We start from the raw sequence: 21,787 nt of genomic DNA on the forward strand, positions 1-21,787 counted from the left end.
GCACAGATAATAGTGAATATTTATTTGTTATAAAATACTGCATTTTACAAAATACAAAGACTTTGGCTCTTTTATTTGTGGCTTACACCTAAATGAGTGATATTCACAGTCGAGTATGAAAGAAGATGCTTAAATCCCATTAAATAAACTTTAAGTGTACACCAATAAGTAAGCAATACAACAAATATATCTTTGGAAAAAACTGTGTCCACAAAATATTGTTTCATATCATACAAAACATATATATATATTTTATATTTCCATGTGGTTTGAAGCGATGGCAAAGGTTTAAATGAGATAAACTATTTCATAAAACCGAGCCTGCATGTTTCAAACCTCTTGAGGGGAAAATTTCATTCAAAGTGCTTAAATACCTCATTCAGCTGACAGGAGACACTGAGCGACTGAGCAAAGGAACCACAATACATTCAAAGATGTCGCAGGTTTCTCAAAATCAATAAAGATTCATTTACATCGTTTGGTTTAAGATAATTCAAAACACATTTTTACACTGGTATCATTTGCAGTCGTTTGTGCAGTGCCGATATTTTCCCCAAGGAGGTAGGTAACTGAAAATCTGACACATAATTCCTTTTACCACCAAAGTTCAGTAAGGATTTAGGTGTTTAAGTTAAAATCTAAATCGTCAGCAGGCTTTTAATTTGTTTAAAAAATACATCTTTATAAAATTGATATTTCAAGTATGCTAAAGCCACAATCCAGGATTTCTGAGTACGTTAGTAATGACAGTATTTACACTATATGACTGAAGTGGAAGGACTTTCTGATTGGTAATTATTTGTGCAACTTTTAGACTAATTTACTCAAAGTACACAGATAAAACAGGCGAATCCATTATTGTAAAGCTGTTGGACAAAAGACAGCAGTCTGACATCTGATGACACAGAAACTGTAACGTAAATCAGGGAGTCTGTTGGTGCCATGAGGGTAGCTGGACACCTAATCCGCATTAGGCCTTTGAAATAGATGTACGACCCACAGTAAGAGGATCCGAGACATATATATATATGTATATATAACACTATTAAACTACATCAAACATACATACATTATTAGGCGAGTACTTCTGAAATAGGATATCCTATTTCTTCTTCCTGTCTTGGGTGCACCTCGGACAAAACCTGGAGAAAGGCGGGAAACATATTGATGAGGTTCATGCACTCAATATCTTTTTAAAAACAACTCGTCTGAATCAGTTCAAAGCTCTTACCATTTTCCTTTGGGTTTGGTGGCAAGATCAACACAAGCAAAGTGAAACCACTCGATCGGACACTGAGGGATGAAAAACATCAGTATTATAAACAGGAAATCAAAAACGTTGCAGAGAAAGGTGCTAAACGAGAACCTACATCTGGGTTATCACATCCGATCATCTCTCCGTATGACACCTGATGGCACAGGCAGTACGTGGGCTCATTGGGATCGACCGGCATGTCCAGAACGTCTGACGGTTGCATCGGCAGCAGAGCGTCGCTCAGGTCTGGACTGGAAGGACAACAGAATACACAAAGCGTGATAAAATGAATCATGATTTAACAGGGGCCAAATTAATGAGTCACTGTTGATCTGAATAAACGGTGGTATGAACGACACAGGACTTTCAGGTCTGATGTAATCATGTCGTGTCTGATGGAGCCACAGGTACCTGTTTTTCATCTTTTTCTTTCGGGGAGAATCTTCATCTGAACCTTTCCTCGCTCTTCCTCTGGATCCACGTTTCTCTCTCAGCCCCCGGGAGTCAGCCTCTGCGGGAAAGATTCACATTTATAGATTAGTGCATCAGTCTGTTTATTAAAATCTTACAATGAAAATCTTACATGCTACGTCAACACTATGTTTTAATTTATGACCACTATAAAAAACAAAAAGGATTCCAGTCCAAAGGAGCATTTAAGAACTATTTCAGGATCAATCTCCATCCATACACGCCTTGAAAACTCAAATCACATGACCATTCACTTGTCAGTGTAAATAGGCACACACAAAACGTTCTCAGTTTTCTCACCCTAAACAGCAGCACTACTCACGCACACACGAATGGCTTGTTTAAGCCCTCCTGCACATGCACGCAGTAGCAGCATTATAAAATGCAGAATTTAACTAAACAACAGCGGCTAGCATAGACAACCAGGTCAGCAGCTCCTGTAATTACTTATTAATGTTGATGTAACTGCTGCGAGTCACGGTGAATTGTGTTCTTCTAGACAACTGTTAAGACATAGGGCCAAACAAATGAGGACAAATCAGCAAGTGAATGTGAGCGTCTGCATCATCCTCTCCAAAGGTCGGCATTTTAGGGGCTCTAAAAAGGCCAGAGTTGTGTGAAAGCTAGGCTTAGACATAGAAACGGTCATGGATGTTAAGGTGAAAACGTAGCAGGGTGGACATTGAAAAGGTAGGTTTACACATATAAAGAATATGACTTGGTGTTTCTGTGTGGAACAATTAACATAGAAGTAGAATAAAAAGAAGTATCTGTTAAACAGTAGTACTCCTGCTGTCAGGGACCAGGAATTTAGATTATAACAGACAACAAGAGTAAGATTTCAAAAAAGCAATATAATACAAATCAAAACTTACTTTTAACAGCTCTCCCGTCCGAACTCTCATGGCCGCTCAATTCCAGTTTCTCCTTCAGCTCATTTTCAAAGCGGGCCAGATCTGCATCCAATCTGCGGATGTGTTTGTCCACCTGTCGGACAAGGAGTTCATAAGCCTGAGTATGTGGGACTTTAAACATTCATATCAAACTTTTATAAAACTAAAACCAGATTAACAGTGACAGGAAACTGAAAGGTGACCAAATTCCAGTAGGTGTGTTCAGGACTGACCATTTCGTACGTCTGCATTGCGAGCTGGACTTTGTCGTCGCTGAACTCTTTGCACTTGCTGTAGGCGTTCTGGATCTTCTGCAGGTGCTCCACTCTCTGCGCTGAGGCCAGGTTCTTCACATTTGCAATGTACTCTTCAGCCAGTTTGTCAATCTCTCCTTTCTTTTCTGCACAACAACGTGATCATTACAAAGATGTAAAACAAGGAGGCGTGCCAGGTAGTTTTTATTTCATAGATATTTTGACCTGTTTAAGCAGGAAGCACAGATGTGTACTTGATATCAAGTTAGGTAAGCCGGCTATGGGGTCCTGATATCGTACATGCAGGCTCATTTGGACATTGTTAGTGTTTTAGTTGCAGCTGAATGAGATTAATGATCACCTTCAGTCCTGTTGTCCAGGTCCCTCATCAAAGTAAAGTTCCTCTGTAGCTCACATGGTAGATTTTCAATACCTGCAGAGGAGAGAGACATTTAACTTTTAACACTTCATTTCATTATCCACTAAATGAATAGAGTGTAATTTCATAAAGACATAAAAGGGTCAAGAACCCCCCCTCTTACAGCTCTACGAAGCCTTTAAACTGCTCGCTGTACAGTTTAAGTTTAAATTAATGCTTAAAACCATGTACACAAACTTTAAGCCATAAAGGAAACATTTATAATATAGGCAGATATTCACCATTAACTAGTTTGTCATTTGCATGCATATCAGTAGCATATCATGTCTTTATTAGTTATTATAAAGCTGTTATTACTTTGTTCTGCATGACCATATTCTTAAACTACTAAGCAATAAAGTATAAAGTTTAACATCCTCGTGATACTTAATAGTAAGGGAATTGTTGTATGAAAAAGATGATAAAAAATAAAATTTGATATCAATAATAAACATAGCCCCATGTTTAGTATTAATATGGAGAAAATAAGTCAATAATTTAACATTAAAACTTAAAGTTTAGAGATAAAAAGTCCAATTTATGAAACAAGTCAATATTATAAGTTAGAATGTCATATGTAATGTAATAACTATGACTGTTTAAGAATGTTCATTACATATTTTTTTAATCTTATAATAGCAACTTTTTTGTCCTGTAATTATGACTGTCTTTCTGACAAATTTGACTTATCAAGTTGTAATATTTAATATTGAACGCAATTTTTACTTTTGACTTTTCAAAGTTGATTTTATACTTTGTAATTCGTAATTAAAACTATCATGATGATGACATCGTGACCTTTTAACTCATCATTGACTTTATTCTTATTATCAAGCCAAAGTTTATATATATATATATATATATATATATATATATATATATTTTTTTTTTTATTTATATTTTTTTATTTAACTGGTATAAATTTGGCTTCCGTACATATACCATGTTATGTACAACAAATACAAAAAAAGAGACGCGTGTGAGCTTGGTCCTGCCCACTGTAAGGAGAGTATGGTAAAGTGTGTCAATGCGTGTGTGCTGTACGTTATGTTATGTGACGCACTTTAAACAGCCCGCCCCGGCGCGTAACTGTTGACGGGAAACGCGGTTATCAACAGGTTGCAAATGCGTATCTGCTTTTCTACCGCGAACATTAATGCTCCCTAACACAAATCAAAGGTTTTAAAGTGCTAAGAATGACAATAAGACTTTACAAAACGTTATAAAACCAATGCTAGTTCTGACAGTCCTGCTACAGTTACATGTGATAGCACACGACACGGAAACAAACCGCTAGCTAACAACAAACGGTTCACTCTGTTTGACTCACACCCATACATGAAGAGTTAGACAAACTTTAGTCCACTGAATAAAACTATATCACGATGCTAATCAGTTAGCTAGTGAGCTAACTTATGACCTCACAGCTATTTGCTAATGGATTGTACCTGCCAGTCGCCCGCCAAGCGTAAAAGTATGCGATATGACAGTTAAAGTAAACCTCAAACCGGTGTAAGATGTTCAAACTGTTACTAGCAGTACAATGTATCCCCAGATACTCACTGTCAAGGTAATGTTCCAAGTAAATTGCCGTCGCCATGACAGGTTAGCCGTGTAGCTTCTGCGTTACTCTCGTTAGCTCTCAGACTGTCGGAGTACTTGTTTTGTAACCCTGGGTAGCCCGTCGGTCAGTATGCTTGGAGATATTTGATCCTGCCTGCAGTGGCAGTCTGCTCCGGGCGGTGATGAAAGGACGCTCACTGTTACAGTGAGGCAGAGTTGGTTTCCCTCCAGTACACATGCACTGGTGTTGCATTCATGTGCTACTCCTAGGCTCGTAGTTCCCAGACTTCTTTAGAGTGTGAGTTCACGAGTTTTACATTTACAACTACTACAACCACTAAACAACTATAAAAAACAACATTTTACCAAATTACAAATGAGCCGAAAAATAATGTGCAATACGTAAGTAATTTTAAAAAGAGTTGTTGACTATCATTTCTTTTTTACCACCATGTTTCAGCGCAATACGTCGTAAAGTCTGTCAAATCATTAAGTCGGGTAAAAAACATATGGAGACTTTCCCAGTTGTTCTGATTTGAGCGAACCCTCATATGAATTTTGCCCAATTGGAGCTGATTTTTCCAACCTTACGGGAGACACGAACGAGCGAGTCCTCGCTATGTTTGCTAGCACTTTCCAATGCTGTCAGCTGACAGATTACGTCATTCAAAACAAATACCTCCCTCTCCAAAGAGGTTGAAAGATCGTGTCGATGCTCTGTGGGCGGGGTTAGTGCACAGAAAATAACGGCTGTCTTTAGGCTGTGTCCGCTCGTCCTATTGGTCACGCTTTTTCACTCCAAGGAGGGCATCGTCTTTTTCTGGTCATCTCACTTCCGTGTTCGCTGTATCCTCACGGAGCGTTTCAACTCTTCCTAAAACATAAAAATAATCAAGTAAGTAACCCACTTACACCGCTCATCTAACAATAAATGTACCGCTATCCTCAATTGTGTGGATCAATATTAGCGTTTTAGTTAACTATGAACACCGAACTAGTTAGCTTGTTGGTTAGCTCGCTACTGACATGTATAAACAAACAGCGTAAGTTGCTGCTAGCTAACTTCGATTTTGTTTGGTATTAAAAAAAGAGAACAGTAGCTAAGCTTCACATTTGATTCAAGTGACTACGGTGTTCATTTTGCTTAACAATTGTCAACGTTTTCTCTCTGTTCCAACTTGTATTAATAAGAAATGAGGATGACCTGTTCACAGCTGGCCTCGAAGCCATCATATGTTACCGTTAGGTTAGCTAACAGTTAGCTGAGGTTAGGTGAGGCCCAGAAATAACTAAGCAACTAGCTGATTGATTACTTCAAAATAGTAAGTGTTGGTAATGAGAAATATCTTACATCTGATCCTTCTAAGGTGGTGATTAAAAACCATATGGTGTCAAACAGGTGCTCAAGTTTAATTGAACAGTTGAAGCTTGTAATAAGCCATCGGTGGCTTTTTATATTAAAATCTTGAATTTGGACTTTTGGATCCCAGTCAAAAAATCTGCATAGTTTTCACTAGCTTCCTTATTTTATTGTGAAAATATAATTATGGAGTTAGCCATGGTGGCAGTCACGAGGTTTGTGTAACCACGCCTTGTCATCAGCTCTCAGTTTCCTGCAACAAAAACTGATATAAATATATGTAATAGTTTTTAGCCAATTTAAGTGATTTTATTTCTATAGCGCATTTAAAAACAACAGGAGATAAATCAAAGTGCTTTACAGGCTATGCAGGCCGTTCAGGATCTGCCTCAGTACATATATACATGATAAGGAGTAGAACAATAAAAAGCACTTTAAAAAAGTGTAATTACACAGCAATAAGACTGATCACAACTATGATGTTAAATTAAGAATCAAAGTGATTTAATAATAATAACAACAGAGGAAATAGGGAGAGGAAGTCATGGGGATACTTAATTAAAAGCGAGAGACAATAGGTGGGACATTTAATTCAAATTTGACAAGGGGAGAACTGTGAACGGACAGACTATTCCAGAGCCAGTTATTTTTTATGTTTTGTTGTTTTAGGTATAGAATCCAAAATGGCTATGGTAAAGAGTGGTTGGCTCCATCGACAAAGTAAGTAGCCGTACTAAATCCTAAAAGTTATAAAAGCGTTTAATCAGTATTATCTTGCATCCATATGGTTAAGTTGCTTCAAATCCTGTAAAGATAAACTCAGGTGTGACTTGACTGTAGCATGTGTTTGTTACAGGCACCATCCTGCGTCGGTGGAAAAAAAACTGGTTTGACTTGTGGGCCGACGGACGTCTTGTGTTTTATAATGATCAACAGAGGCGTGACATGGAGGATGACATCCACATGAGAGTCGACTGCATCAACATTCGCAACTCTTCCGCATGTCAAGGTACATCTCTCCTGTTTCAGGATGATGTCACAGATTAACCAGGTTGTTTTCATAATTTTAAACATGTCACCGCTCTGTGTTTGCTCTCAGAGCTGAACCCACCGGAGGGGAAGATGCGTGACGCCCTGCTGCAGATCGTGTGCAGAGATGGACGGGTCATCAGCCTATGTGCAGACAGTGCAGATGATGCTCTGTAAGATGACATATAAACTATTCTTTTTATCTCATTTTGTGTTTGTAAAGCTTAGTGTTTTAGTTTGAGGTCTTCTGTGTTCATATATCAAGGAAGACATTATTTAACCACACGGTTTCCTCTTTGTGTTGCAGGGCCTGGTCCATGGCACTGCAGGATGCCAGAATTAATACGGTGAGTTTCTGCTACATTTTGAATTCGTTTTTCATATAAAAATAGCTCTATGTCCTCATTTGTGTGTTTTTCTATTTTTAGGTGGTCGCTACTCCTCAGATCGGCTTTGCACAGGAAGCGATGGCCTCTGCTCCTCCCCCCTACTCGGAATATGCCCCCCCAACTCAGGTAAATAGTGTAAACAGTATGAGTATGCAAACAAATACGTTTACTCCAGGCTTTGAGATTCTTGGTATTGGTATATAAACTCAGACCTGTTTACCTTTGAACAGGATTGCTTCTGAAACTTTAAAGGTACTATTATTCTTTGCTTTTATAATTATGAGGCACTATTTACATGAACAGACGAGCATTGTTAAGGGCATCAAATATTTGATAAGCTAGTTTCAACATTATTGTCCTGTATCTGCACTGTGCGTGACATTTGATCTTGTATTGCACATTTCTGCTATGTTTGACATCATTCTTGTAAAAACAAAGCTAATGCTAGCTTAAACAGAAAAGTACAAGACTGCTACACAAACAAAGATGGAGCCGTCTGCTATCTAGTGATGCAGTGAAGTGTTGAAAAGCTCCATTCAGCTTTATTTCTGAAGTTAACATTGAATAAAATGACTCTTAAGTCATGTGAAGGGCTTGTTCGTGCTGACATCCTGCACAGTATAAACACAGACAGTCTCTGGGATCCACAGAGTTGTGTTGTTTCATTTACAGCAGGTTTACGCTCCGGGCCCGTATGGAGAATATGTTCCATCTCCAGCACACGCTACACAGATCATGTACTCTGCTGATGGGCAGCCCTACGCTGTGGCTTATCCTTACCAGTACCAAGGTAAATGACTGCACATGTTTCTGCTCACATGTAAATATGAAGATGGTGAATGTGATGGCGCTGGTGTTATATGTGAAAAGTATCAGTGGCTCCAAATGTTGAACAGTGTGTTGGGTGAAAGGTTGAGGTTATCAAAGTAAACAAAGAAAACTCCACCACTGACCTCTTACTCTAAAATAAATTAGTGCTGGAGTCTTGTCTGTTTGTGATCAGTGATGTGAAAGAGAACGGAGGGGTGTACTACGTGTACTACGAAGCGAGATTAGTGGGTTAGCCGGGTGTGTGGAGCCTAAACCCGGGGTTCTCAGCGTCACGAATCTGGCTCTCTTGTAACCTGGTTAGATCACCATGGTGACTTACTCTGCGAAGCTAACCTGGTCAGGAACAGGTTACATTCAGAGCTTTGGCTTTAAATGGCTGTAAAGCGCCGTCCTGTCATGAATAATGTCCTGACGATGTTCTCCGTGGGTAAAACAGATCCTCAGCTGAGATTACGTATGAAAGGAAACTTCTGGAACGTTACGTTATGCATGTAAAGACACAGAATGAAGCCGTGCAGTTACAGTAGCACATACTGTATGCATCGCATCACAGAGCCTGTGCATGCAGCCTCCCTCCTCTCGTTTTTACCTGTTTGCTTCAGGTTGAATTAACACTTGAAATTCCAGCAGATCATCCAAACAGTAAAAGAACGATGAGGACACAGCAGCAAAGGACACCTGATCATGTTTTTATGTTTGGTCCTAATTTCCTGCTCAGTCCGTTTTACACGGATCATTTAAAACGCAGATGATAAATTTGATGAGTCTGTAGATATTTATCACTGATTGAATTAAATCAGTAAATTAATTTTAATTTAATTTGGACAAATACCAACGTTATTTCCTCGCATTTTTCATGAAGTGAGAGTATCTGACCTAACTGTAGTTCCTGACTATTCTACTGAAATCATGCATGTCACTGTTACAGTGTCAGAGTTGTGCTGTGTGTAGTTGTTACGGCACTGAGAGCGTTTCATGAGCTAAAATAAATACATGAATTTACGTATTAAAAGAATACATTTCTACAGCATTCCTCTCTTATTGCAGCAGCAGTGTGGTTTTTACCGTAATAACTTTTACATAATCATCATCACTTATCAATCAGTTATCTCTAACTGGTACTTGCCTGGATAATGTTGAAGTTGAGTGAATATTGAGTTCAGTTGATGCTTTGATAAAAACAATTTACTCTCCACATATTTTGTATCCAAGTGAGCACTCAGCTCCAAGCTTTTGTCTTATTCTTTACCTCCGTCTGCATTTTACGTTTAAAACACTGTTGTGAAAAATGTCCTCCTTTTTAATGTGTTGAGGCTCCATTAAATCATCCTCTTTTCATTTGTCTTAGCCATGCTAGCAGCTGTGCAGGGCTCCCCTCAGTGGGAACGTTTATGTTTATGCTACCCAGCTCAATATAAACATTAAGGAGACCTTTCAAAGGGTTTAGTTTTCAGCATGTCTTTCCAAAGGTCAACACGTTTGAATGCACAGCTTAAAGCTGTCTGATGTTTACTCCTTGAAACCTGAGCACAAGAAACTTTTCTCGACTTTAGACATTGATATCTCCACAAAAGCCAAGCATGTTTTGACTGTTGAAACAGCGTTTGAAACAGCATTTCAAACAGCATTTCAAACATGCCTATCCCGTCCTTGTTTTCCAATTTTAACTGCAAAAAGAGCTGTTACTAATCTCTTAAACTGATTGTGAAAATAGGACCCTGCAAACGCAGGGATAACCCCCCACTTCAGCACCAGAGTGCATGGAGCTAAATACAGTACTAACGCCAACATGCTAACATGTTGACAGTGATAATGCTAACATGTTGATGCTAAGTAGGTCAGGGTAGTATTCAGCATCTGAAGACTGTCGCATGCTAACATTAGACAATCAGCACAAAACTCACGTTGAAGTTCAGATGAGGATGATAGAAGTAGCTCTGCAGGTATTCGGCCATAAACCAACGTATTACATTAAGTGACCTGATGATGGCGCTAAATACAAAGTCAGAGGATCCCAAAGTCATTACAGTTCATCCTGAATGTCCTGAAAATATTTGTACTGAATTAAATGTAAATCCAGTTGAGAGATTTTTCAGTCTGGTTCAAGATAATTAGAAGATAATAACTTTCATCATTACAAACTTACCTGACACGTTGATTTGCTGTCTTCATGTCCAGGTGGGTACCCTGCTCCCGGAGTGAACCACGTCGTGATCCGGGAGCGCCAGCGTGAGGACGGAGGAGACGTGGCGTTGGGAATGCTGGCCGGAGCAGCGACCGGTTTGGCCCTCGGCTCTCTCTTCTCCGTCTTCTAGTGTCTTCACTAACGTTTACTTCCTGCTCCTGTATTTGCAGCGTTCGGCTTCTTCTCTGTGCCATCACATGAGTCGGAGTGAAATGTGTCTGTCAGGCGACTTCCATCTATGAAGCATGATTGTGATGGGCAGCGAGTTACTCCCTATGTGTCCTATATGCATATATTTAAAGTAAATACTGTTAGCACTTTCTCATGGGCCTGAGTGGCAGCGCCCCGCCCCCTTTGTGTTGTCTGAATATGAATGTTTTAACCAAAAACACAACAGTTACTCACTTTTTAAAGACAGGAAACACAAACTCCTTCATGTACACTTCAGCTCCTCTCAGTGTTCATCTTTCATGGAGCACATTTCTCCTTTATATCTGCAGACTTTTCTCATATTTGTTGTTTTTTTTACCAGCTTTATGTTGATCCGTGGACTGTACCTCACTTTGCTTTACCTTGTTATTTGTCTGTTTTGAATATGCAGTGTTTCTTCAGCTCCTCAGGTTATTTGTGTTTGAGGCAGGCTGAGACGAGAGGTGTGTACAGAAGAGTGAACAATATGAAGTCCTTTTAACTTTTAATCAGTGGCGCTGACCTGCAGCTGCTTACTGTTCACTGTGGACATATTTTAACATGTCAAGAATCCATTTTGACAGTTAAAATGTTCGTTTCAGATATCCTAAAAACTAATTAGACATGTTACAAATATATTTACATCAGTTAAAAGGATCCACATTAATCTTTAATACAATAACAGATAGCGGCGATTTATTTTTCATTAATCAGAATAATTATTACAGATATCTACAATTAAATGTCAACATGTTGAAAAAGAATTGTCACTATTGGAGATATAATTTAACATTTCCAATATGTCCGACATCATCCAGACATGCGTCCTAAAATACCATATTCATTTAGGATATTATGTAGGTTTGTTATTAAAGATATCTGCAGTTTATATTTAGAGTAAAAGAAGTTTAAATCCTGTTTTTAATATTCAAAAACTAAATTGTGTCTGGTTATAAAAGGAAGATTGTAGATTTCTTAAATGTAATTCTTACTTGTACAAATGTGGTATTCATTGGTTCATCGAAATCTTACATCCAATTTTTGATATCTGGAATTAAATCTTTACTAGTTACAGTTTCATGCTGACGTAAATAACATTTTTAATAGCTAGAAATGAAATTTCTAAATCTAAAATTACATTTTTACACATATAATGTAAGAGCAATATTTAAACTAGATATCAATGATTATCGGAACTAGAAAGAAATTCATTTTTGTTATCAATAATCACCAGATTGATGAGTAAGAATTGAATCGTGGGTATTATTAAATCATTATGCCGAAACTTAATTGATATCTGTAACTGAGTTTGAGTAGAAGACGATGATAAAAACTAACTCGTTTAAGTAACAGATGTCAAAGAACAGCTTCAATAGTGACACAGGAAACAGATATCTTTGATTAGAGCTGATACTCCTCAAAATTCAGAGACTGTATAAAAAGATGGACAACACGTCCCCCCCGAAGCTAGCACTGCCATTTTGCGCTGGTGACGTTATTTGGAGCCGCAGTATTGACGTCCCGCCCCTTCCTCTACCCGACACACACCTTTACCTTGTGTCCTTGGCGTGTTGGAGCCCTCAGGTGTCCTTGGCGTGTTGGAGCCCTCAGGTGTCCTTGGCGTGTTGGAGCCCTCAGGTGTCCTCGGCGTGTGGGAGCCCTCAGGTGTCCTTGGCGTGTTGGAGCCCTCAGGTGTCCTTACCGTGTTGGAGCCCTCAGGTGTCCTTACCGTGTCGGAGCCCTCAGGTGTCCTTGGCGTGTTGGAGCCCTCAGGTGGGCTCAGTCTGCAGCAGAACAGCTTCTTGTGTCGGTCTGAAGCAGATATTCACGCTGATGGAAAGTTCAATGACTGTAGTGTTAGTGTTAGTTACGTCTCCTCTCGCCGTTCCTCCTCTACTCTGCTACTCTGGAACAGAACGCTGCAGGAGCCCCATTTGTCCACACAGCTGTCAATCATGAGGTCACGCCCCCTTTTTATAGCATCAAATAACTAATTAAAAGTAAATGAACACTTGGACATAAATCAGCATGATAAGAACTAACTAAAAATGTATGAAAAATGTATGTTTGACTCATGTCCCATCTGTTGGAGGAGATTTATGGGGCTTTATGAGCTATACGGCAGCCAGTCAGCAGGGGGCGATAGAGAGGGTTTAGTGAGCTGACATGTCGGCCATCTTTTATACAGTCTATGATAAACTAAAATCATGGCTATGTTGGCTTTAGTCTAAAAACAGTCCTTGATATATACAGTATCTGTTTTGCTGTGACAGCTGCTGATTAAATGTTAAAGGTCTGAACATTTGCACACATAAAGCAATAATCCCTCTCAGTGTAGCAGCGAGAATACTGGCTGTGTTTGAAGTCTGATCAGCACGAATACGTCCATGTTTGAGGAAACACTGACATTAATGATGTGCTTTAAAGTGAAAAGGGACGTCACTCCTCCTTACTCGTATGTGCATGCTTTATTTAAGGCCATTTTTTTCATGGGCAGCTGTTAAAATGGTGTTTTAATTGAATTTAAGACGTGTTACAAGTTTTTATTTTGTAGATTCGATGCAGCACAAAAACAGTAATCAGGTTAATTCTTCTGTTGGGGTGTGTTTCAGTCGGCCTGGACTTTTTGTTTTTATATTTATTCACTTTAAAGAACAACTTCTGCTCAATAGAATCAGTTTGAATCTGCTTTCAGACAGATGTACTGCATACTGATTATTTATGACACTAATCCAACTCTAGTATTTTAGCACATTATCAGCTTGTGTGAGCAGCGTAACATTGATGTCAATTTTCTACAGGTCTTACATTGTTTAAGGATGTGAAATGAACCTGTTATATTCCTCTTTATTAAATGTACTAATGACATAATGAGCCTCCCTGCATTTCAAATAAGAAAGACAGTGAACTAAGAGATGTATTTTAACAATTAAATATATTCACAAAGTTAAAGACTCTTGTTGTTTGAGCTGTTTATTTAACCCTTTTGTTCACGTACGAAACAAAAAAGTGCAAATGAGCACGTAACCAAACAGTGACCTCAGTAAACCCAAAAGAAATCTGAACTAAAAGACAAAACTGAAACCCAGAGACGACACAGGATCCATTATTCATTCAGATAAATCAAAAACCGACGGTATAAATGTAGAAAAATGCACAGACCTTGTTAAACCATTAAAGGTTTATCAATGATTATAAAATAGTAACTGTGCAATATTTTAATTTGAATTTAAACCCAGAAGGCCCCTTTGGAAGCTGCTAGTACATGTAGTTAAATAAAAATAACCACAAATACGTTTACATGTTGCACATTTTACAGCATAAATCCCCATTTTAACTGATTCTGTTAAAGGCAACATTCAGAATATATACAGAGGTATGTGGTGTTGAAACCATCATGTGTACACAGTGATGGTAGTGAACTGTTTTTTTTTTTTTTGTTTTTTTAAGGTCAATTATGATCGCTTTGGTTTAAGAAGAAAACTAAAAAAAATCAACAAGTCAAAGGAAACTTTACAAAAGATGTAAACATGAAATATTACTGATTAAAAAGTGCAGAAAGTTTTGATTAAATATTAAATTAAGATTTTGATCATCGATTAATCATTTTTCCTGTAAGAACAACAAACGTGATAGACTGTGTACAGGAAGTGGACGTGGTGGAAGTGCCTGATGTCTCTCTAATGGCCAGCAGGGGGCGAAAAGAAGTGTGATTGAAAATGCTCCTCCTCCTCTCCTGATGGATTCCCTCAGTAAACATGTTCCTCATGAGTTTATGGTCTCAGTCTCTAGTTTCAAGTCTTCTTCAGCACAGCATGATGTTCATTTAGTCACTGATGCTCCCATTGAGAGTCACACAGACCAGAGAGAGGGGAGGGGTTAGGGCGGGGCTACCTGTGATTGACAGGTCGCTACTAGATTAACCTGAAAAATGTCTTTTTCTGCGTTCAGATGTGTTAAAGACACTTTATGGAGTCAGCTGTTCGTTTTTTAAGTAAGTTCATTTTGTTTAAAGCATGTTTTTTTTCCTAGCCAAAATAAGTGTCCTAAATAAAGTCACAAGAGACACAAGTGGAGCTTTGTGACGCAGGGGTAAGGGCGAGAACTGCTGGTGACGTTGACAAGACATCCTCCATAGACCTGACCGTCTCATTTCAGTACAGCTTTAGCGTCTGCACAGGCTATGAATGACTCATCCTTCATAGGCCGCGTCCTTTGAAGGATGCAGCCCCTGAATTGAGACACAGCTGTGGTCACTTCTCGCTCCAAACAAACAAAATAGCAACAGCCAAAAACATTAGTCCTTAAACCAGTGGATGACATCATGTTGGCTCTGCCCACTTCCTATAAACAGTCTCAGGTATTAGCTTGCTGTTTTTTGTTTCACATTGTTCAGTAATATTTCCGCTATGCTCTAGTTACCTGTCGTGGATGTTTTCCACCTTTTTTGACCCTTTTCAGTCCAAAAGATTAATCGAAGAATCAAAATCTTAACTGACAGAGGAGTTGTTAGTTGCAGTCCTGTTCAGCTGAGTGTGAGTAAAATCAACCTTCTTGACCAAAATCTTCAGTAAACTTCTTCAGTTTCTCCAAGTCCTGCTCGTTCACAGTGGGCTTAGTGTTCGTCTGTGACCTCAGCATGTCGGCCTGCACGGGAAATATCAGAGACAGTTCATCTCGATCGCCTGAGTTTAACAGTAACACTGATTTACAGATGACTGTTTGGATAAAATAACATGCACGTTAGCAAATACAGGAAGTGTTTTCTCACCATGCACACGACCGGCTCTAGAAGTTTGTCCCCAGGAACGTCCACCCACGTCAGCTCGATGGCGCCGGGATCACCGGGCGAACACGGAGTCAGGAGGTCATCAATAATAACGCCGGGATTGTTCCATGAAGACCCACGAACCTTCATCAGAGTGTGTTTGTGTGCGAGGACAGAGAAACAGAGAAACATCAGATACCTGACAGATTCCTCACGTTTCTTATCATCCTGCACCTCTTGAGCCAGCTCAGGTATAATAACCTCCTCAGGTGTGTTTACCTTCTTGAAGTGTGTCGCTGACTGGACCTTCCTGACCGGCTGCATCAGGGCGTCTCTGACGATGATGCTGATGTCGGCTCCGGAGTAGCCCTCGGTCTTTTTGCCCAGAGTGATGAAGTCGGCCTCCGTCAGCTGGTTGGGGGTGGAGCCCAGGTGAAGTTTGAACATGAAGGAGCGAGCGTGCTCCTCGGGCAGAGGGATGTAGATCCGCTTCTCAAACCTACAACGACAAAACATTTGATCAGCATTTAAACTAGAAATCATCTAATTAATTACAGGCTTCGTAATTAATTAATCACAAGCACAGCATGTGAGGTTGACTCACTCAGTCTGCATTAACCTGTTTCTAGATGGTTACATCTTTACTCCACATTTTAAATTAGTTTGTGAATTAAATCTTCTCGTGAAGAAGAGAGTACAAATAATCTGATCACTTTGCTTCCCTTCAGTCCCCCAACACACCTGCACCTCTGCACACAGCTGCTGGCCCCGCCCCCTCTCTGTCCTTTCTGTCTGCTTTGTTGACTCTTTGACAGCAGTCTGTTTCATTAAGTCACAAAAGTTAAATATTTTCTCTCACGATTCACTCGTCACAGCACGTGAGACGTGTTATTTGTGACGTAGCGACTCAAATCGATTGATCGTCACCAAATGATATCGGCTCCTTTGACAAGCTTTAAAACAGCGCCGGGTTTATTTTAAAAGGGAAAGCTGATCGATCGATGAGTTTACAGTAGGGACGTACCAGAGGACGTCTAGTGTGTGTTTCTCTGTAGAGCGCGTCGACCCTCCTCACAACAGGTGTGTGCAGAGAGCGAAGGCAGCCTGTTCACTTATTGATCGATCTCAGATGGGTAAAATATTAATATATGTAAAGCCAGGTGACGTTGTGTCAGTGTTTCTTTCATGTTTTCAAACCTGCCGTATACAACAGAGTTAATCTGCATTCATTTTTGTTCTGTGATTAATTAATCTAACTGAACACATTACGTTCTTCTCCATGTGTGTGTAACCCGACAGCTGTGACTGAAGGTAGACAGTCTGAGAGGTCCGCAGTTTTTCTGATTGATCAGTTAGATGGTTCTGATCATCACAATCAGCCTGCCCTCTGGAAGTATAAAATAAGTGAACTTTCATTTAATCCCATTTATAGCAGAGAAATAAGTGAACTGAAACTACGCTGCAAACAGAAATACGACTTTTCAAACAAATACCTCTCGTTCAAAGTGTTGTCACCTGTTTGTAGGAAAGCTTCCTTTGACATCATCAGGTTAAATTTAATCATGTCATCAAGTCAGTGCAAGAATGCAAAAATATTAAGTTATTTCAAGACATAAATCTCAATAATCAGTTACTTTGCCACAATTTGATGAACAGTAAATCCCTCTGAACAACAGGACAAAGAGTCTACAGCCGTGCTGACCAGTCTACGAGGTTGTCTTAAGCTCAGCAGTTATACTCACCATGTTTACCCTCATAGTCAAGCATGCTAGCATGCTTGACTATGAGGGTTTCTATTCCTTATTTTTCTATTCAGATTTGGAGCTGGTGACGGCTATGCACCAGGGGAGCTCCATCTTTTATCCAGCAGACCCCTACAGCCCTGAGAGAGGCGTTCAGGTGTCCACTAACTGAGAACTGTTTTAGAGTAACGATGGAAACTGTGGTGTCGACTTTTCACTGCAGACTCAGTTCAGTGAGAAGATGAGACGTGTCTTTTGAAGTTGACTGAGGTAACCGGAAAGTTGCTGGTTGTTCTAAGATACTTTAAAGACCAGCATCACATCATTTTTGTTTTATTGTGAATATTTTCTTCTAACCATTATTATATTTATCTGTATATATTTAGAAACGTCAACTAACTGCAGTTGCACCCGTGGTTGGGAATCACTGTCTCAGACAATAAGTTGTCTTGAGAGTCGTCCAGACATCTTAATCTGAACCAGGAGTGGGACCAGAGGTCCTCTGGGGACCTTAAATGACAAAAGTCGATACATTTTATGTTATAGTTCTTAATATATCTCAGTCCTGATCAGGTGGACGGACAGACCGACTGTCCTTGTTAGTGAGCGTGCAAGAGAGCAAACTCTTTAAGATGCAGTCAGCAGGTTTAAATTAATAATAAAGAGCTGTGAAAGATATTTGTGATTATATTAAAACAGGTCACACAGCTCAGTTAAACTGACCTCCTCCTGATGGCAGAGTCCAGAGTCCACGGGATATTTGTGGCTCCGAGCACCAGGATTCCTTCATTGTCATTCCCAACACCTGAGAGGAGAGACACATCCCTTACACCTCATGAAAACAGAGCACAGGTATTTAAATGATCATGTGATCTCCTGTCGCTCACCCTGCATCTGCACCAGGAACTCCGTCTTGATCCTCCGTGCTGCCTCGCTCTCGTTCTCGCTCCGGGAGCCGCAGAGGGAGTCGATCTCATCGATGAAGATGATCGACGGTTTGTGTTCTCGAGCCAAAGTGAACAGACTCTTCACCAACCTGGAGAAGGAAAAGATTCATGTTTAGCCCCAGTTTATTTACTTTATAATTATATCAAGAAGCTGGGCCTCACTTTTCGCTCTCCCCGAGCCACTTGGACACGAGGTCGGAGGACGAGATGGAGAAGAAGGTGGAGTTGTTGGCCTCTGTGGCGACCGCCTTGGCCAGGTAGGACTTCCCTGTTCCTGGAGGTCCAAACAGGAGGATGCCCCTCCAGGGAGTTCTCTTCCCTACACAGACAGACACACATTAAGCACTGCTCATTATCAGCAGGGTTACAGTCGGCTCCTGTTCTCTGTACCTATGAACAGATGAGGGAATTTGATTGGCAGGATCACGGCTTCTTTTAAGGCTTCTTTGGCTCCTTCAAGCCCAGCTACATCGTCCCACTTAATGTTCGGTTTCTCCATGACGATGGCACCTTCAAAAAAGTAAATAGATCAAAGTATTCATGTTTGACACATCCTATTTAACGTCTTCCTTTGAGTTCATTGAATGCAGCGACAGCATTATTTACCTGAGAGTTGATTCTGGAACTTCTTCTTCTCTGCGTCGTCTCCGTCTCCATTTTCATCCCTGAAATTAAAAGACAACATCTCATTAGGCTTTATCGACATTTTATTGAACTGAAATATTGTTTTTAAAAGATTCTAAGGGACTGAAAAGGTCCTTATTCTTAGGAGGGTTTCTAAACAGGTTTAGGAGTCGTGATGGGGAAAAGTATTCGAGGCAAGTGAAGAGGCAAAAGCTGCAGTTCCTCTGGTGTCCACTTGAGGCTGCCTCCAGCAGTGAGTCAGTCCCCATAGAGCCCCATGTTAAACTTTACAGCAGAAATAAACATGTTTACAGCCTGGTACAAAAAACAGTTTGGGTCTCTATAGCTCATTTCTCTCTTCATGACAACTGTACGGGGAGAATCTTTATACAGCTCACCTGTTTACATTATATTAAGGCTTACAGTGATGCAGCATTAGGGGCGTGGCCTCTTTGAGTGACAGCTGGGAGCTGCTAGCTGTCTGCTAGGTGTCCCCTCAGCTAACTCAGTCACTGAACGTAACCTCTGGCCCGTGTTTGTGCTGTTGGAGCCTTTTGGAGATTTGTTCATGTAAATATCAGACAGATAATCTGTGTGTGCGCTTTATTGGACCAATACAACACGTCTGACAGTTTTTACACTCAGTCACAGTCTACTGTTATTTTATTTATATGTTAGCACTAATTAGCAGCTTTCTGTGTCTGTGCTCAGCATACCTGGCTTGTTAGCTTAGCTCTTAACCTGCTAATAAATCCACTTGAATCACTGTGTTTTCTGACCCCCTTTCTCCCCCTCTGCTCCACCCTCTCATCCAAACATGGTCACTTCTGGACCCTCATGACCCGAATTTAAGCACCACAACAACAACACTGACTCGTCCCACAGTGTCTCTGACCCGTCTCACCCTTTGTCATCAGACTGGGACTCTTTGACAGGTTTGGCCGGACCCTTCTCCTTCTTCTTCAGGTATGCCTTCAGCTGCTCGGCTCGGTCCAGGTAGTCGGCACACTTTGCTCTGATGCTCTGCGCCGCTCGCTCGCCCTGAGTCTCGTCTGAAACACAGCGAGGAGATTAGATATTCAGACAGACGTGCAGGTAAGAAATAACACAAATCAGACACTGATGTGAGGCCAGCTCTTACACTTGACAACATGGAGGAAGTACTTCACTGCATTCTCATAATATATGAGCGCCTCCTCATAGTTTTTGGCTTTGTCCGCCTCTGCAGCTTTGGTGGCGAGATCGATAGCTTTCTGAGAACAGACAACAGGACATGTAAGAAAGGAAAGATTTATAAGTGTTTACAACTGTGTTACAACCTTTCACGCTCACATTCACACCTACGGGCGATTTAGAGTCACCATGAACTTAACGAGCATGTGTTTGGACTGTGGGAGGAAGGCGGAGTACCCGGAGGGAACCCACGCATGCACAGGGAGAACATGCAGACTCCACACTACGTCTGAACCGGGACTCGAACCAGGAACCTTCTAGCTCTAGCTAGAAGATGAAAATTAAAAGTACTCATTCTGAATGATTTAAATATTAAAGGGTTAACAGATAAAACTGACTGTGAGATATTTAATCAAACTTCTGATACACACATCTCGAATCAGTGTTTTTCTCTAATCGCAGATTTTATCAGTGTAATATTGATTATTTAACCTGTTGAGGGTAACGCAGACACTACACAATAACCTATGTCCTTATTGATTTAATAAAGTTTTGGCAATTATTTTGACTTTTGTTACAATTATGATACGAACAGCAATAATTTACAGGAACTGACTCGTTTTAAAATCATTATTCTTATTTACATAAGTAACATATTTAAAGTATTGTACTGTGTATTTTTCAGACATATGGACCAAGATATTTTCTTTAGTCTGGACAGGTGATCTCTGCAGCACATTATTTGATTTAAATGGTATTGTGACACACAGGTGACCTTTAACAATTATTGCAGTAGGCCTTTTAATAACGTTTATAATACCTGTTAAAAGCTAACATCATAAACATCTGAAATATTTAGCTCATCAGATGGTTTTATGTCATTTAAATCTGATAAAGTTCATGTCAAATAATTGTAGTGGTAATATAGTCTTTCCTTCAGTGATATAAATTACTGGTATAAAAATGGAAATACACATCACACCCTTACTTTGGTACAGTACCGAAGTAAATGTACTCCGTTTCTATCCAGCACCATAAACAGGATTTTTCTCAACATGGCAACCCAAATGTTGTGATTTATTCCAGCTGATCAATAAAACCTCAATAAACTATCTACTAACCATCACTACAGTTATAAGTTATTACTTAAAAACCCTGGTACCGAACATTTAAGTCGGTACCGTCTTAGTTAACATACTTTTACAGCTCGAAATATCCGTTGAGATAAATAAAATCTGACAGTTTTACCGGATAGTTTGATAACACAGTCTTATATAACCGGACAGCTAACTGTTAGCTTCGTAAAAGTTTAACACTCACCTGTAAATTACCTCCAGCCATCAGGTTTGATTTGTGTCTCAAACTTCAGTCGCTTCTAATCAAACTTTGACGTGTTTTTCTGCTGCTTGTGTTTAATATTAGAACAACAATCGCAAAAACATCCTAAAGAATCGTCTCACTTCCGCATCAACAAAGCCACTGTCACTTCCGTGATTGTCACGTGACGTAATGTGATTGTCATCTGTCGCAGCTGCTGTGAGGTGATATTTATAGATCACATACTTTAAACGATGTTATATGACCCAATAATCGTTCAGGATTAATAAATAACGTTTAAATTAATAGTTTTACTGCGTGACTTTTCAAAATAAAATCACTTTATTCTCCTTAAATAAATTAAAAAACACCACGATTT

The 21,787-nt window shown here is 39.8% G+C and overlaps 3 protein-coding genes across 3 annotated transcripts; 1 reads left to right on the top strand and 2 right to left on the bottom strand.

The window, feature by feature from the left end:
• Positions 1-18: 18 nt before the first annotated feature.
• Positions 19-5,470, bottom strand: ing5a (inhibitor of growth family, member 5a). Its single transcript, XM_069679824.1, has 8 exons — positions 4,855-5,470; positions 3,235-3,306; positions 2,853-3,019; positions 2,602-2,713; positions 1,667-1,766; positions 1,371-1,506; positions 1,232-1,293; positions 19-1,142 (listed from the first exon to the last, which is right to left on the bottom strand). The coding sequence occupies exons 1-8, from the start codon at positions 4,889-4,891 to the stop codon at positions 1,103-1,105; spliced, it is 726 nt and encodes a 241-aa protein (XP_069535925.1). The 5' UTR covers positions 4,892-5,470; the 3' UTR covers positions 19-1,102.
• A 196-nt stretch (positions 5,471-5,666) lies between these two features.
• Positions 5,667-13,792, top strand: plekhb2 (pleckstrin homology domain containing, family B (evectins) member 2). The gene is made up of 8 exons (XM_069679569.1): positions 5,667-5,749; positions 6,884-6,934; positions 7,071-7,223; positions 7,314-7,416; positions 7,551-7,590; positions 7,672-7,758; positions 8,305-8,422; positions 10,642-13,792. Exons 2-8 carry the CDS (start codon positions 6,898-6,900, stop codon positions 10,776-10,778), a joined length of 675 nt encoding a protein of 224 aa, XP_069535670.1. The 5' UTR covers positions 5,667-5,749; positions 6,884-6,897; the 3' UTR covers positions 10,779-13,792.
• LOC138607037 (vacuolar protein sorting-associated protein 4B-like) lies at positions 13,771-21,566 on the bottom strand. Its single transcript, XM_069679568.1, has 11 exons — positions 21,412-21,566; positions 20,060-20,171; positions 19,823-19,970; positions 18,901-18,959; positions 18,685-18,804; positions 18,457-18,613; positions 18,235-18,383; positions 18,071-18,152; positions 15,885-16,104; positions 15,609-15,749; positions 13,771-15,484 (listed from the first exon to the last, which is right to left on the bottom strand). The coding sequence occupies exons 1-11, from the start codon at positions 21,430-21,432 to the stop codon at positions 15,383-15,385; spliced, it is 1,311 nt and encodes a 436-aa protein (XP_069535669.1). The 5' UTR covers positions 21,433-21,566; the 3' UTR covers positions 13,771-15,382.
• Between the last annotated feature and the right edge of the window lie 221 nt (positions 21,567-21,787).

This window comes from Semicossyphus pulcher, unplaced genomic scaffold (assembly GCF_022749685.1).
Source record: "Semicossyphus pulcher isolate SPU_LCO1_2020_fin unplaced genomic scaffold, fSemPul1.0.p SCAF_4, whole genome shotgun sequence".
Classification (NCBI taxonomy): domain Eukaryota; kingdom Metazoa; phylum Chordata; class Actinopteri; order Labriformes; family Labridae; genus Semicossyphus; species Semicossyphus pulcher.